This window comes from Coregonus clupeaformis, chromosome 9, assembly GCF_020615455.1.
Source record: "Coregonus clupeaformis isolate EN_2021a chromosome 9, ASM2061545v1, whole genome shotgun sequence".
In the NCBI taxonomy this organism is placed as follows: Eukaryota; Metazoa; Chordata; class Actinopteri; order Salmoniformes; family Salmonidae; genus Coregonus; species Coregonus clupeaformis.
In genome coordinates, this window is record NC_059200.1 from 43,801,360 (window position 1) to 43,815,567 (window position 14,208).

General features: G+C 40.2%; 1 protein-coding gene across 9 annotated transcripts in view; it reads left to right on the forward strand.

Moving 5' to 3' along the window:
* The window catches only part of LOC121573994 (disks large homolog 2), a 324,395-nt gene that overhangs the window by 146,250 nt on the left and 163,937 nt on the right, over positions 1-14,208 (forward strand). Inside the window, exon 1 of one of the 9 annotated variants that reach the window (XM_041886462.2) lies at positions 5,255-5,391. The exons of 7 other annotated variants lie outside the window; for them this stretch is intronic. In XM_041886462.2, coding sequence (XP_041742396.1) covers positions 5,311-5,391 — 81 coding nt within the window. In that variant the 5' untranslated portion in view covers positions 5,255-5,310. Of the gene's footprint in view, positions 1-5,254; positions 5,392-14,208 lie in introns of those variants that run through there. One more of the 9 variants, XM_041886464.2, reaches the window with a different exon arrangement.

Here is a 14,208-nt window from a genome sequence, read left to right on the forward strand (position 1 = left end):
TTGAGTGCCCCGTCCCCCTGCCAGACCCTCCTGGAGCTGTTTACTGTTTACCTGCATGTCCTCTAGACAGAACCCCGGGACGACCAGGGCAGACCCTGCAGATGGCAGATGGCCAAGGAATTTTATCCAGCCCTGTATGACTAACTGTAAATGGCTCTGGATAAGAGCGTCTGCTAAATGACAAAAAAAATCTAAATCAAAATCCAAACTTTCACTGACATGCTGTAGTCACCGACAGGGACTTTCAGCCCGTGGTAGCCATTGTAACATTTTTACCAAATGCAGCAGTGGCGGAAAAAGTACCCAATTGTCATGCTTGAGTAAAAGTAAAGATACCATAATAGAAAAATTAAAGTAAAATTGAAAGTCACCCAGCAAAATACTACTTGAGTAAAAGTCTTAAAAATATATATATATATATTTTTACAAATACTTAAGTATCAAAAATATATGTAATTGCTAAAATATACTTAAGTATCAAAAGTAAAAGTATAAATAATTTCACATTCCTTATATTAAGCAAAATGTTTTATTGTTATTTATTTACGGATCACCAAGGGCATACTTCAACACTCAGACATCATTTACAAATGAAGCATTTGTGTTTAGTGAGTCCGCCAGATCAGAGGCAGTAGGGATGACTAGGGATGACCAGGGATGACAATTTTTCTCTCCTGCTAAGCATTCGAAATGTAAGGAGTACTTTTGGGTGTAAGGGAAAATGTATGGAGTAAAAAGTACATTATTTTCTTTAGGAATGGAGTAAAGTAAAATTCTGTAAAAATAATATAAGTAGTTTTTTGGGGTATATGTACTTTACTTAAGTAGTACTTTAAAGTATTTTTACTTAAGTACTTTACACCACTGAAAGGTAGCATTAGTCCAGTAGATAAACTCCATAACATACCATATTGTTGTTCACTTTCGTATGAATGATTTCATGAATGCGAAGTTGAATATTTGCCGGCAGGCAATAGGCAAATGTTTTTGGAGATTATTTACAGAAAGTATTTTTCATAGCTGCCATTCTTAGCCTCACTGGCATCTAAAGCCGGTATTCAATCAATTGCCGATGGTGGATTTCCGGATAGCACTTTTGTAAGTGCGTTTGAACTGCACAGCGGCATGTGCAAGATGAAGGGAGTTTAAACTAGATTCAGAAAGCGGCAGTCCTATGTCGTGAGCCTTTCAGGACTAAATGCAACCTGGCTGTGTAGTGGCAAGAGGGATTTAGTCAATAAAATGTTTGCTATCCATTTTCCATTCTTTCTGTACCACCAAATGTGCATGCAACCAGACAGACAACTTCTAAATCAAGTATTAACTCTCTCCATCTGAAATATCTAATGCAAGTCTGAAAGCACTATTAGAAAATCCCCCAATCACTGATATGGACATCGGATCCAATCTTGATTATGTCCACCATCAATTTCACGAGTTCAAAGACTGGTGATGCATTGCACAAGTTTAAAAAAGCACATTGATTTTTATATAAGGCTGGGCAATTTTAGTGGATTGAAATCAACAAATGATAGGCATGATAGACTACTTTAAGTAACAGAAGCAAAGCATAGTTACATATAAGAGTGCAGTGGGAATGAGGACATATGAATGAGCATGAATACAGTTTTAGAATACAGTTGGTAAAATGCTGAATATTTTTTGTTCTGCTTATTCAGTGATAAATAGCCTCATAAAATGGTAAATGTGTGACATCGCTCATGCATTATGTGGTTTCGTTTCACCTCCTGAGGTTCAGACATCATTTGCCTTTAGCTGATTATTGCTATACAAGTTCATTAATACAAAATATTCTTATTATTGCATAATCCTAATTTGCAGAGTTTACAAATTATTGGACCTACTCTTATCTATGTGAAACAGACATGCTCATAATGAACACAAACAATAATTGGAGTTTGGCTGGTCTGAGTGTAAATATTCACACTCCTTGACTTTTTCCATATTTTGTTGTGTTACAAAGTGGGATTAAAATGGATTTAATTGTCATTTTTGTCTGTCAACGATCTACACAAAATACTCTGTAATGTCAGTGGAAGATTATTAGGATTTTTTTATTAATGGAAAATAAAACACTAATATATCTTGATTAGATAAGTATTCAACCCCCTGAGTCAATACATGTTAGAATCACCTTTGGCAGCGAATACAGCTGTGAGTCTTTCTGGGTAAGTCTGTAAGAGCTTTGCACACTTGGATTGTACAATATTTGCCCCAGCTCTGTCAAGTTGGTTGTTGATCATTGCTAGACAGCCATTTTAAAGTCTTGCCATAGATTTTGAAGCCGATTTAAGTCAAAAATGTAACTAGGCCACTCAGGAACATTCAATGTCGTCTTGGTAAGCTACTCCAGTGTATAATTCGCCTTGTTTTAGGTTATTGTCCAGCTGAAAGATGAATTTGTCTCCCAGTGTCTGTTGGAAAGCAGACTGAACCAGGTTTTCCTCTAGGATTTTGCCTGTGCTTAACTCTTATGTTTATTTGTATCCTAAAAAACTCCCTAGTCCTTGCCGATGACAAGCATACCCATAACATGATGCAGCCACCACCATTCTTGAAAATATGAAGATTGGTACTCATTGATGTGTTTTGTTGGATTTGCCCCAAACACAACGCATTGTATTTAGGACAAAAATGTCATTTCTTTGGCACATTTTTTGCAGTATTACTTTAGTGCCTTATTGCAAACAGTATGCATGTTTTGGAATAGGCTTCCTTCTTTTCACCCTGTCATTTAGGTTAGTATTGTGGAGTAACTACAATGTTGTTTATCCATCCTCAGTTTTCTCCTATCACTGCCATTAAACACTGTAACCTCATGGTGAATTCCCTGAGCGGTTTCCTTCCTCTCCGGCAACTGAGTTAGGAAGGACACCTGTATCTTTGTAGTGACTGGGTGTATTGAAACACCATCTGAAGCATACAATTAATAACTGCACCATGCTCAAAGGGATGTTAGCTATTTATTTTTTTATACCCATCTACCAATAAGTGCCCTTCTTTGCGAGGCATAGGAAAACCTTCCTGGTCTTTGTGGTTGTATCTGTGCTTGAAATTCACTGCTTGACTTAGGGACCTTACTGATAATTGTATGTGTGGGGTACAGAGATGGGTTATTCATGTAAAAATCATGTTAAAAACTATTATTGCACACAGAGTGAGTCCATGCAACTTATTATGTGACTTGTTAAGCACATTTTTACTAATTAACTTATTTATTTGCACATTATAGGGAATAGGGTGCCATTTTAGAGTGTCATTGGGACGCAGACAAACAGTGGTTGTGCCAAAACACCTCAGTCATCTTCTTCTGTTCACTCTAGGTACAGCTCCATTTAGTCTATTACAGACAAATATCCCTCATAATCTAAAACAGGAATTCCCTCTCACAGTTTGGACATGAATATATGCAAAACACACCAGCAGATGACAAATGTTTTTAAATGGTCTTCAATATTATGGCATCTCATAGTGTGGACTAGGCAGACATTTTGAGGTGATATATTTCATCTAGAAAAGTCCATTGTCATCACTGTAAACGGCAGGCGTTTTGGTTGAAATCTTCACTCAACAAAACTGAGCTATTCAAGAGTATTTTTTCATATCCCTAGTTCTTATCATTTCCAGCCAAATATTGCTGTCTGCTTTAGTACTGAAGACCCTGAGATAGAACTCTTTACAGCTCACAATGTGCTCTTAAGTGATAGTGAAGATCAGGTGCTGTTTAGAGGATTATCAGGAACCAGTCTACCTCTCTCTCTCAGCTGTGGATGGTATTCCTCCGGGGTCGAGTGGTTTGATGTGTGTTTCGGGCTATTGATTGGGGGTGAAAATGAGGCACGGTGTGGTTGTGTTTATAAGCCCTCCATGAGGTGTGACATGAGCCGACGCTACGTTAATGAAGCACATCCTTCACTGCTGCCATAATATTTCCATCAGACAAGATGGGGTAATGCTTAAGGCTTTTAATGAATTACATTGACATTTTGGTCATTTAGCAGACGCTCTTACCCAGAGCGACTTACAGTAAGTGCATTCGACTATGGTAGGTGAGACAACCACATATCTATTCAGAACATGATCATGAACATAACATTTGATAGCTGATGAAAATAGAGTATGCTAAACAATTATGAGGGAATCCAAAGAATATATTTTTGCACCATGTTGTGAACTGTAAAATGCACAGCATTGTCATTGTAGTTATAATGCTGATTGCATTAGAGTAGGACTGTAGAGTACAGAATGTAGAACAAAGTAAATGGAAAAAAGTGAAAAGGTAAACAAAATCAATTTATTGTCCCTTAATATTAATATAGCAGAATCAATTGATAGAATAACGTTAGATGGATGAAGACACATTTTTGTATTAAAAGATGTGAATGTTCAGTCACACATACAATATCTTGTGGTAGGGAATTCCAAGAAGGAATTTTTGTGATGGTCCTTGTTCGTACAGAAGTACTGATTGAATCACTCTAAAAAATATGCTGACGAAATATTGGAGTATACACTTATCATATTTCATATTAATTTTATTGTTTAGGGGACAATAAAATGCATATCGTTTTTTTCTGTCACAACCCAGCATGAGGTACCCCCATCCAAGGTAGTGAGTAATTGTGTTGTTTTCTTTGTCATGAAAATGACAGGTATAGTACCCACGTTGCCTTGCACTAGCGTGACTCATGGAAACAAACTCTGTGTGTTCCCCAGAGGGTCCTCCTCACCATGACGGTGTGTGTATAAAACTTGCCAAGCTGGAAGACACCATTGATTTAGCAGCAGCTTTCCCCCTTCCACTCTCAACTCTGCTGCCTAAGGCGGAGGGGGGGAGAGAGAGAGATGCATGCTTGCCCCAGGATGATGTACGGCACTGGGCTGGGTGATAGCAGAACCTCCCCTGGGTGCTAGAGGTCTAGATAGGTAGTTTTCGGGGCTAGATGGGTGTTAAGGATGCTAATACATGCTCTCTGTCCGTCCCTTCTGTCTGTGATATGTAAATAGAGCTGCAGACAGTCCCCCCCACTTCTCTCACCTCTCTCTCTCTTTCACTGTGAGTGAGTGTGTGTGGGTGAGAGAGAGAGAGACCTGCCTCTGCTGTGCTGAGACGCAGAGAAAGCGAGAGAGAGTAAGAGAGCGAGAGAGAGTAAGAGAGCGAGAGAGTCCCACTGCTGCTTTCCCCCTCCTGCTCTCTCTTGCCTGTGGAATATACTGACAAGGAATAGTCTCTCAGACACACGCACGGCTGTGCAAACAAAACAATTGCTGTTTTTCTTTGCTGTGAGTATGTTTGCCTCGATTTTCTATGCTAAGAAGCTAGGGAGAAGACTTGTACAGAATGCGAGGAAAGCCAAAATGCTGAAAGAGGTAGGTGTGAGATGTTTTCTGATTTATTGCGGTCAACAAATAGTGGCATAGTTTAAGAAGAATACAAAGTGAAAGTGTCCATTTGGATGTAAGAAGTAGCTTTCTTGATTGTTTAACATTTTGAAAGGCTCAGTTTTGTGGGCTATGCAATCTGTTCCTTAAAAGCATCTGTTCTACCTCATTTGAGAGAAAGTGTAAGAGACCTTAAAGCATGCTGTATCTTTCTCATTAACTGCGCAAAATTCTCTTATCATCTGTCTTACGGTTGGTTACATTTGTCCTTAAACATCTCTGAAGTCCCCGACACAAGTTTGACAATGTGTCTGTTGCACTAGAAGATTTCCTCCCCAGACAGTCTTAAGATAAATCATCATTGCTTCAGATTAGTCCAGGGGCAGTTGCTTACATTGCCAGTAGATACTTATTTGTCACAATGTTCCTGTTTAACAGATAGACAGATTGGAAAGTGTGTTTTGGTCCTGTAAGAAATCCTAATGAGATTGAAATGAGTCCTGCTGAGACTGAGGCTGTCCTAATATGGACACTGTATGAGTGTTTTGGATTGTACGTGTCATATGTACGTGTCATATGTCACCTGGGATAGTGCCTGATTAATGTGACTTAAGTGAAGGAGAAAGTAAGCTGTCTATTTTTTTAAGTATTCGATTTATTGTGTGATTTTACAGATTTCTGGGGGAGTCTAACATCACTAGAGTTTTCTTTTCTTTTTTTTCTTTTTTTTTTCGAGGGGGTAGATCAGCTTTAATATTGCAGATAGATTGTAACTTCCATCAATGTAATTGTCTGCATCACTTCCAATCCCCCATATGTTTATTTTTTATATTTTTTATATATACATATACACATACATACACATATATATATATATACACATACATACATATATACATACATATCCTTTAAAAATATATATACATCAGTAGAGTTTCCACATGTTTGTTTTTGCCCTGGACAATCAGAATGTCAACCCTGGGCTTTAATATCGTTGAATAGGTTAGACCCTAAGATTTTTATAAACCAGAACATGTTGAAACTTAAATAGGGGGTATTGAGTAAATGGTCAGTTTTTTTTTAGCTCTTTTCAGTTGGCTTTCAGCTGTTCAAAGGGTAGCTAGCAACAGCATCAACAGGTTTCTGCTCTAGGGCTAAGTCACTCGCTCCCAAGCCCGTTATGCTGCAAAAGCCTCTGGTGGTGGAATCTAAGCAAGCTGTACAGTAAACAAAAATATCTGTTGTCCTCTATGGCTTATATTGTGACATGGATTTGTTCACTTAAACACCATGATGTCTAACAACAATAGAGCTGGTTTGCAAGGGGGATGTGGGGAGTCGGGGGTGGGACGTATTGATCCAGATTGGAGACTAGAGGAGTCAAGGACAAGGTAGTCTCGCAGGGCCAACCTTCCAAATTGTGTCTCGTTGACTCGACTATTGAAAGTCTGGAGATTTTTAGTTTAGAATTTTGGGTTTGAATGGAATTGCTGGCTGCTAATGATCACATTTCATTGGCTTTGAGTAGAGATTACATTTCCCCTCAGGAGAGGGATTTTCTTGTTTTTCTCTGGTGGTGGTGGTGGTGGGGGGGGTATGGTTGTGGTTGTGGCTGAGGGAGTATGGTGCTTGTGAAGCTGTGCGTGAATGAGCAACAGGGAGAGTGGAGAGGAGCGTGGGCCTCAGCACAGTTGGGAAGCAACTAATTGGTCCTCTGTGTCAGCTCTTGAACAGAATAAACCACATAGTTATTGGGGGGAGAGTAGAATAGACTTTTCAGGTTTTCTTTACCCTAAACTACTGTCTGGGATTCGGGAAACTGTTCAATGATTATTTGAAATTTACCCATCTGTTTCTTTAAGAAAATAAGTAATGAGCTTCAGTGAAAGTACTGCTAAATCTATTGCTCAGTTTCATTTATAGTCTAGTTTTGGAATGGTGTTATCTAAACAAATGTAACTTTTACAGATCTTGAAAAGTAAATTGAACATAAAGCCAAAACAATGAATCCTCCAAAGTAACCTTCACAATATCATATATTTATTATGATCAGTGTCAAAGTAGGCCTACAGCCATTCTCTTAAGAGTCCTTGATATTCCACTTCAATTAAATAGTCATTTTACCATCACCTGAAACACAATAACAAATCCAAGCAGCGATGCGATAAAATCAAATTGAAAGAGGACTGGTTTTGTTATTAGATTACCAGAGCAGTCACTGCTACCAGATATACTCACATGCAAAATCGTACCATCATTTAATTTTCACACTTTTGAATGATATCAAATATGTATTTTCCACTTGAAGAAATACAGAGTGGTGCTCGTGTTTGCTAAGCAGCCCTGACATGAAGTCTGGAAAAGGGCTGCTCTTTGTGTAATATTCCTTTGGGGTTTTAAATAGTTTCTTTAGTGGCTACTTCATGTTTCTTTTGAATAATTTGAACATTGATGTAGTGAGAAGCATTATCAACAAGCAAAGTCGGAAAAGAGAGACCTTGATTTACAGTTGATATACTTAAATATTTCAGCTTTTATTGTCCAGCCTACTTTAAAGTTTCAGTGTGGTTCTCAAGTTTGATTAATAAGGTATTTTGGAAAAACACTCGCAATATTGCAACACATGTTTCTCAGCTCCAGCCAGCCAGGTCGCAAGCCTTAGACGGCATTATTTGACTGTGTCCAATGGGGTTATATGTACAGTCGTGACCTGGTGAATCGTCCACCAGAAGGTTGTCTGAGGTTGGTCGATGGGGAAGGTTGGGCATAACAAGCTGCTTGTAGAGTGGAACATCGCATTTTCGAGGTGATATGGTTTTCAGTGTTTTAGTTAAGGTTTTGTCCCGGTTGCAGAGTGTGGTCTTCAGGCACTTACTTTTGCCTTTAGACCAGTCTGGGCTTAAGACCTAGCCGTCTGGGTTTAACCTCAATTTAAGCCTAGAGGATTTTGCAGTTACTGTAGTCATAATTTTCAATAGCTAAGGTCATAATTTTCAATAGCTAAGGTCATCATTTTGACGAGCCACTTGGACATCATGTTGCTCCATTGTTATGATGTTAGTTCAAGATGAAGATCCATTGATATCAGGTCCTGAATAATTGTTGGAAAACACATCACTTGTGTAATGAAGTTTATTGACGTGCCAAACACAAACAGAAGGTTATGAAAAAGTGCTCCTTGCCATAACCTCAATTAGAAGAATCTGAAATAATGTCCCCATCAAGAGTCAATTGCTGTTCCTCATTTATTGTGCCATTGTTTAACACCTCTCCTGGACCTTAACATTATTTAAAAAACTCAAACCCTCTGACTAGGAATGTATTGATTAGCAGGCGGCCAGACACATTGTTGTCCCTACAGTGTTTCTATAATTGTATGTGTCCAGGAGTCATTTCAACAAAAATATTAAAGATTATTCCCTCAAACAAAGGGCGTACCACACCATCTTGTCATTCCAAATATTTGCTCTGTGTTGTCGGGCTCGAACTCCATTAATTCTCAGATGAGACCATCGTAACGTCATTATAATCTCACACTGTTGAATGTCGCCCTCATTTGTCTTTCTCATTTCCTCCATCAGGTTTATCACATTGCGATAACTTTTTAGACACATTTCTGGAAAAGGATTTGATCAGTCGGACTTCTGCCAACAAAAAAACGATATTCATATTAGGACAGTGCCTTCCTTTGTGATTTTCTGCAATGCCTCCATTTTGTATGTACAGCAGTCATGGGCTGCATCCTAAATGGCAACCTATTCCCTATATAGTGCACTAAATAGGGAATAATAGGGTGCCATTTGGGCCGCACACTAAGTCAGCAGTGTAGTGGAAGAGATCCTTCCATCTGTCACAAAGCCAAACGTTTTTAGATGTATTACAGGAGTGCATAGTGCAGGAGTTTCATTCCTAACGCAGGATTTTTAATATCTCTTCACAATTGATTTCCTTAATTGGATACGGGAAGGAAGAGACGGTTTCCATTCTAAACGTGAGGTTGTGCGTGGACAAAATATATGCCATTTAGCAGACACTTTTATACAAAGTGACTTACAGTCATGCTTGCATAATACAGTATTTCATATGGGTGGCCCAAGCAGGAATCGAACCCACAATCCATGGTGTTTGCAGATACCATTCTCTACCAACTGAGCCACACAGGTCATTACGAGTCCCATAGGTGTACTCCTCATAATATTCCCCTAAATGGGAAATAGGGTGTGGGAAAAGTAAGAATTACTGGACTCTCACATAAGGTCATCATCAAGAAGTGGTGAATGTATTAGATTTGTTTTTTCTTTGTTGATTGACCCTCCTGCTGCAGGAGTCCTGCATCTCTTAATTAATATTTTAAATATATTAATAAACTATTGAATTGACTATTGAGTTGCTTTGATTGTTGGATTTATTCAGTACAGAATGTAGTATTACATACAATTTTGAGTTTGGTTTATGATATATAGTGCACAGTGAAGATTTTACAGAAATGTGGCAAATGACGCTTTCACTTATCTGGTTACTCATGCTGTTATTATGGAGTGAAGACTGTCTTTTGTCATTTGAACCATTGTTCAGATGGACTCGTAGACAGCTTTTGTCAAGACAGCTTTTTGTATTTTTCCACATTTATCTTAAAGATCTAGACTTGTTAATCCATATTAGAACACTACAGTGTGGCTTTCTATCGGAGTTCGGTAAACAAGTATTTTCAGTTCTAAAATTATGTTTAGATCCCAAGAATATGACCAAAATCTAAAAAAGCAGTTTTTTCATCACATCCACTATATATACAAAGGTATGTGGACACACCTTCAAATTAGTGAATTCGGCTATTTCAGCAACACCGAGCACACAGCCATGCAATCTCCATAGACAAACATTGGCAGTAGAATGGCCTTACTGAAGAGCTCAGTGACTTTCAACGTGGCACCGTCATAGGATGCCACCTTTCCAACAAGTCAGTTCGTCAAATTTCTGCCCTGCTAGACCTGCCCCGGTCAACTGTAAGTGCTGTTATTGTGAAGTGGAAACATCTAGGAGCAACAACGGGTCAGCCACGAAGTGGTAGGCCACACAAGCTCACAGAATGGGACCGCAGAGTGCTGAAGTGTGTAGCACGTAAAAATAATCTGTGCTCGGTTGCAACACTCAGTACCGAGTTCCAAACTGCCTCTGGAAGCAACGTCAGCACAAGAACTGTGTGTCGGGAGCTTCATGAAATGGGTTTCCATTGCCGAGCAGCCACACACAAGCCTAAGATCACCATGCACAATGCCTAGCGTCGACTGGAGTGGTGTAAAGCTCGCCACCATTGGACTCTGGAGCAGTGGAAACGCGTTGTCTGGAGTGATGAATCACGTTTCACCATCTGGCAGTCTGATGGACGAATCTGGGTTTGGCGGATGCCAGGAGAACGCTACCTGCCCCAATGCATAGTGCCAACTCTAAAGTTTGGTGGAAGAGAAATAATGGTCTTGGGCTGTTTTTCATGGTCCGGGCTAGGCCCCTTAGTTCCAGTGAAGGGAAATCTTAACGCTACAGCATACAATGACATTCTAGACGATTCTGTGCTTCCAACTTTGTGGCAACAGTTTTAATTTGTATTTTTTATTTCACCTTTATTTAACCAGGTAAGCCAGTTGAGAACAAGTTCTCATTTACAACTGCGACCTGGGGAAGTTTGGGGAAGTCCCTTGGAATGAGATGTTCGACAAGCAGGTGTCCACATACTTTTGGTCATGTAGCGTAGCTCCAACTTGAGAAAATGTAGGCAAAATTCAGTCAACTTAAATGATGTGTTTGCTCAACTTGTCTCTTATGTTCATTCAACTAGAAATTATTATTTGGACATCTTAACTAAAAAAAGGCTGTGCAACTGGTTACACACACACAGAGCTAAAGGGCAGGGCTACCACACACAGAGCCCTGACCTCAACCCCATCGAACACCTTTGGGATGAATTGAAACGCTGACTGCGAGCCAGGCCTAATCCCCCAACATCTCTGCCCGACCTCACTAATGCTCTTACATTTACATTTTAGTCATTTAGCAGACGCTCTTATCCAGAGCGACTTACAGGAGCAATTAGGGTTAAGTGCCTTGCTCAAGGGCACATTTACGTCATTTAGCAGACGCTCTTAACCAGAACGACTCACAAATTGGTGCATTCACCCTATAGCCAGTGGGAAAAAAAAAAGGGGGGTAGAAGGATTACTTTATCCTATCCCAGGTAATCCTTAAAGAGGTAGGGTTTCAAATGTCTCCGGAAGGTGGTGAGTGACTCCGCTGTCCTGGCGTCGTGAGGGAGCTTGTTCCACCATTGGGGTGCCAGAGCAGCGAACAGTTTTGACTGGGCTGAGCGGGAACTATGCTTCCGTAGAGGAAGGGGAGCCAGCAGGCCAGAGGTGGATGAACGCAATGCCCTCGTTTGGGTGTAGGGACTGATCAGAGCCCGAAGGTACAGAGGTGCCGTTCCCCTCACTGCTCCATAGGCAAGCACCATGGTCTTGTAACGGATGCGAGCTTCAACTGGAAGCCAGTGGAGTGTGCGGAGGAGGGGGGTGACGTGAGAGAACTTGGGAAGGTTGAACACCAGACAGGCTGCGGCATTCTGGATGAGCTGCGGCATTCTGGATGAGGGGTTTAATGGCACAGGCAGGGAGGCCTCTTGTGGCTGAATGGAAGCAAGTCTGGATAAGAGCGTCTGCTAAACGACTAAAATGTCAAATGTAAGTCCCCGCAGCAATGTTCCAACATCTAGTGGAACATTGAAGAGTGGAGGCTTTTATAGCAGCAAAGGGGGGACCAACTTCATATTAATGCCCATGATTTTGGAATGAGATGTTCGACGAGCAGGTGTCCACAAACATTTGGTCATGTAGTGTATCTAAGTCCACATACTACCCACCACTGTGACCTGTACGCTCTTGTTGGCTGGTCCTCACTACATATTCGTCGCCAAACACACTGGCTCCAGGTCATCTATAAATCACTTCTAGGCAAATCCCCGCCTTATCTTAGCTCATTGGTCACCATAGCAACACCCACCCATAGTATGCGCTCCAGCAGGTATATCTCACTGGTCATCCCCAAAGCCAACACCTCCTTTGGCCGCCATTCCTTCCAGTTCTCTGCTGCCAATGACTGGAACGAACTGAAAAAATCTCTGAAGCTAGATACTCTTATCTCCCTCACTAACTTTAAGCATCAGTTGTCAGAGCACCTTACCGATCACTGCACCTGTACACAGCCCATCTGAAATTAGCCCACCCAACTACCTCATCCCCATATTGTTATTTATTTTGCTCATTTGCACCCCAGTATCTCTATTTGCACATCATCTCTTGCACATCTATCATTCCAGTGTTAATACAAAATTGTAATTATTTTGCACTATGGCCTATTTATTGGCTTACCTCCATAACTTACTACATTTGCACACACTGTATATATATTTTCTGTTGTATTTTTGACTTTATGTTTTGTTTACCCCATATGTAACTCTTTGTTGTTGTTTTTTATCGCACTGCTTTGCTTTATCTTGGCCAGGTCGCAGTTGTAAATGAGAACTTGTTTTCAACTGGTTTACCTGGTTAAATAAAGTAATAAAAAAATAAAAATAAAAAGGAAGCACCTAATTTAACTTTACTACATGGTGTCTCTGGAGCCATTCTCTATTTCTAAAATAATGGGGTTTTGCTTACTGGTTAGCCCCCCTAGATCCCCATTGCATCATGAGCCTATTTCAGCTTTAGCTTTGCTCTTTAAACAAGTCTCAATCTTAATTTCCCTGTGCTCCGATGTGGTTGTATAGTCTTTAAGTAAATCGTTTCCTTTGATGTACTGTGGAGCGGTTCAGACAATGCTTCCAATTTAGGGAGAGAATGAACTGTCCCAGAAAGGCCTTGATATTGACTTTTAGATACTTGAAACCATATAAACTTAAATTGCTCTTGTACACTTCTCTGTAATGTCACTTAGTGTGGCAGCTCAATAGCACAAAAGAGTGCTTACACTAGAATGTGCGGTGACACTTGAATGTTTTATCATAATGCCTAAAGGGTTTCATACTGTATGTGACTTTTAGAGCTCAACATATAATGACAGTTAATGAAAACCTGTCACATTCTTCACCATACATCTGTTAGCAGGATGGCAATCCGACCTGCCATTGCTTTTAAAATTAAAGCTGCAATATATCACTTTTTGGTCGACCTGACCAAATTCACATAGAGTTATAGATCTGTCATTCTCATTGAAAGCTAGTCTAAGAAGCGGTAGATATGTGCTCTATTTCTATGTTTCCGTTCTTAAGTTTCGTTTTTGCGTCTTTTACTTTCAGTTTAGTACACTAACTTCAAACAGCTGAAAATACTATATTTTTGGTTATTGAAAAGATACACTACATGGCCAAAAGTATGTGGACAACTGCTCGTCTAACATCTCATTCCAAAATCGTGGGCATTAATATGGAGTTGGTCCCCCCTTTGCTGCTATAACAGCCTCCACTCTTCTGGGAAGGCGTTTCACTAGATGTTGGAACATTGCTGTGGGGACTTGCTTCCATTGAGCCACAAGAGCATTAGTGAGGTTGGGCACTGATGTTGGGTGATTAGGCCTGGCTCGCAGTCGGCGTTCCAATTCATCCCAAAGGTGTTCGATGGGGTTGTGGTCAGGGCTCTGTGCAGGCCAGTCAAGTTCTTCCACACCGATCTCGACAAACCATTTCTGTATGGACCTCGCTTTGTGCACGGGGGCATTGTCATGCTGAAACAGGAAAAGGCCTTCCCCAAACTGTTGCCTCAA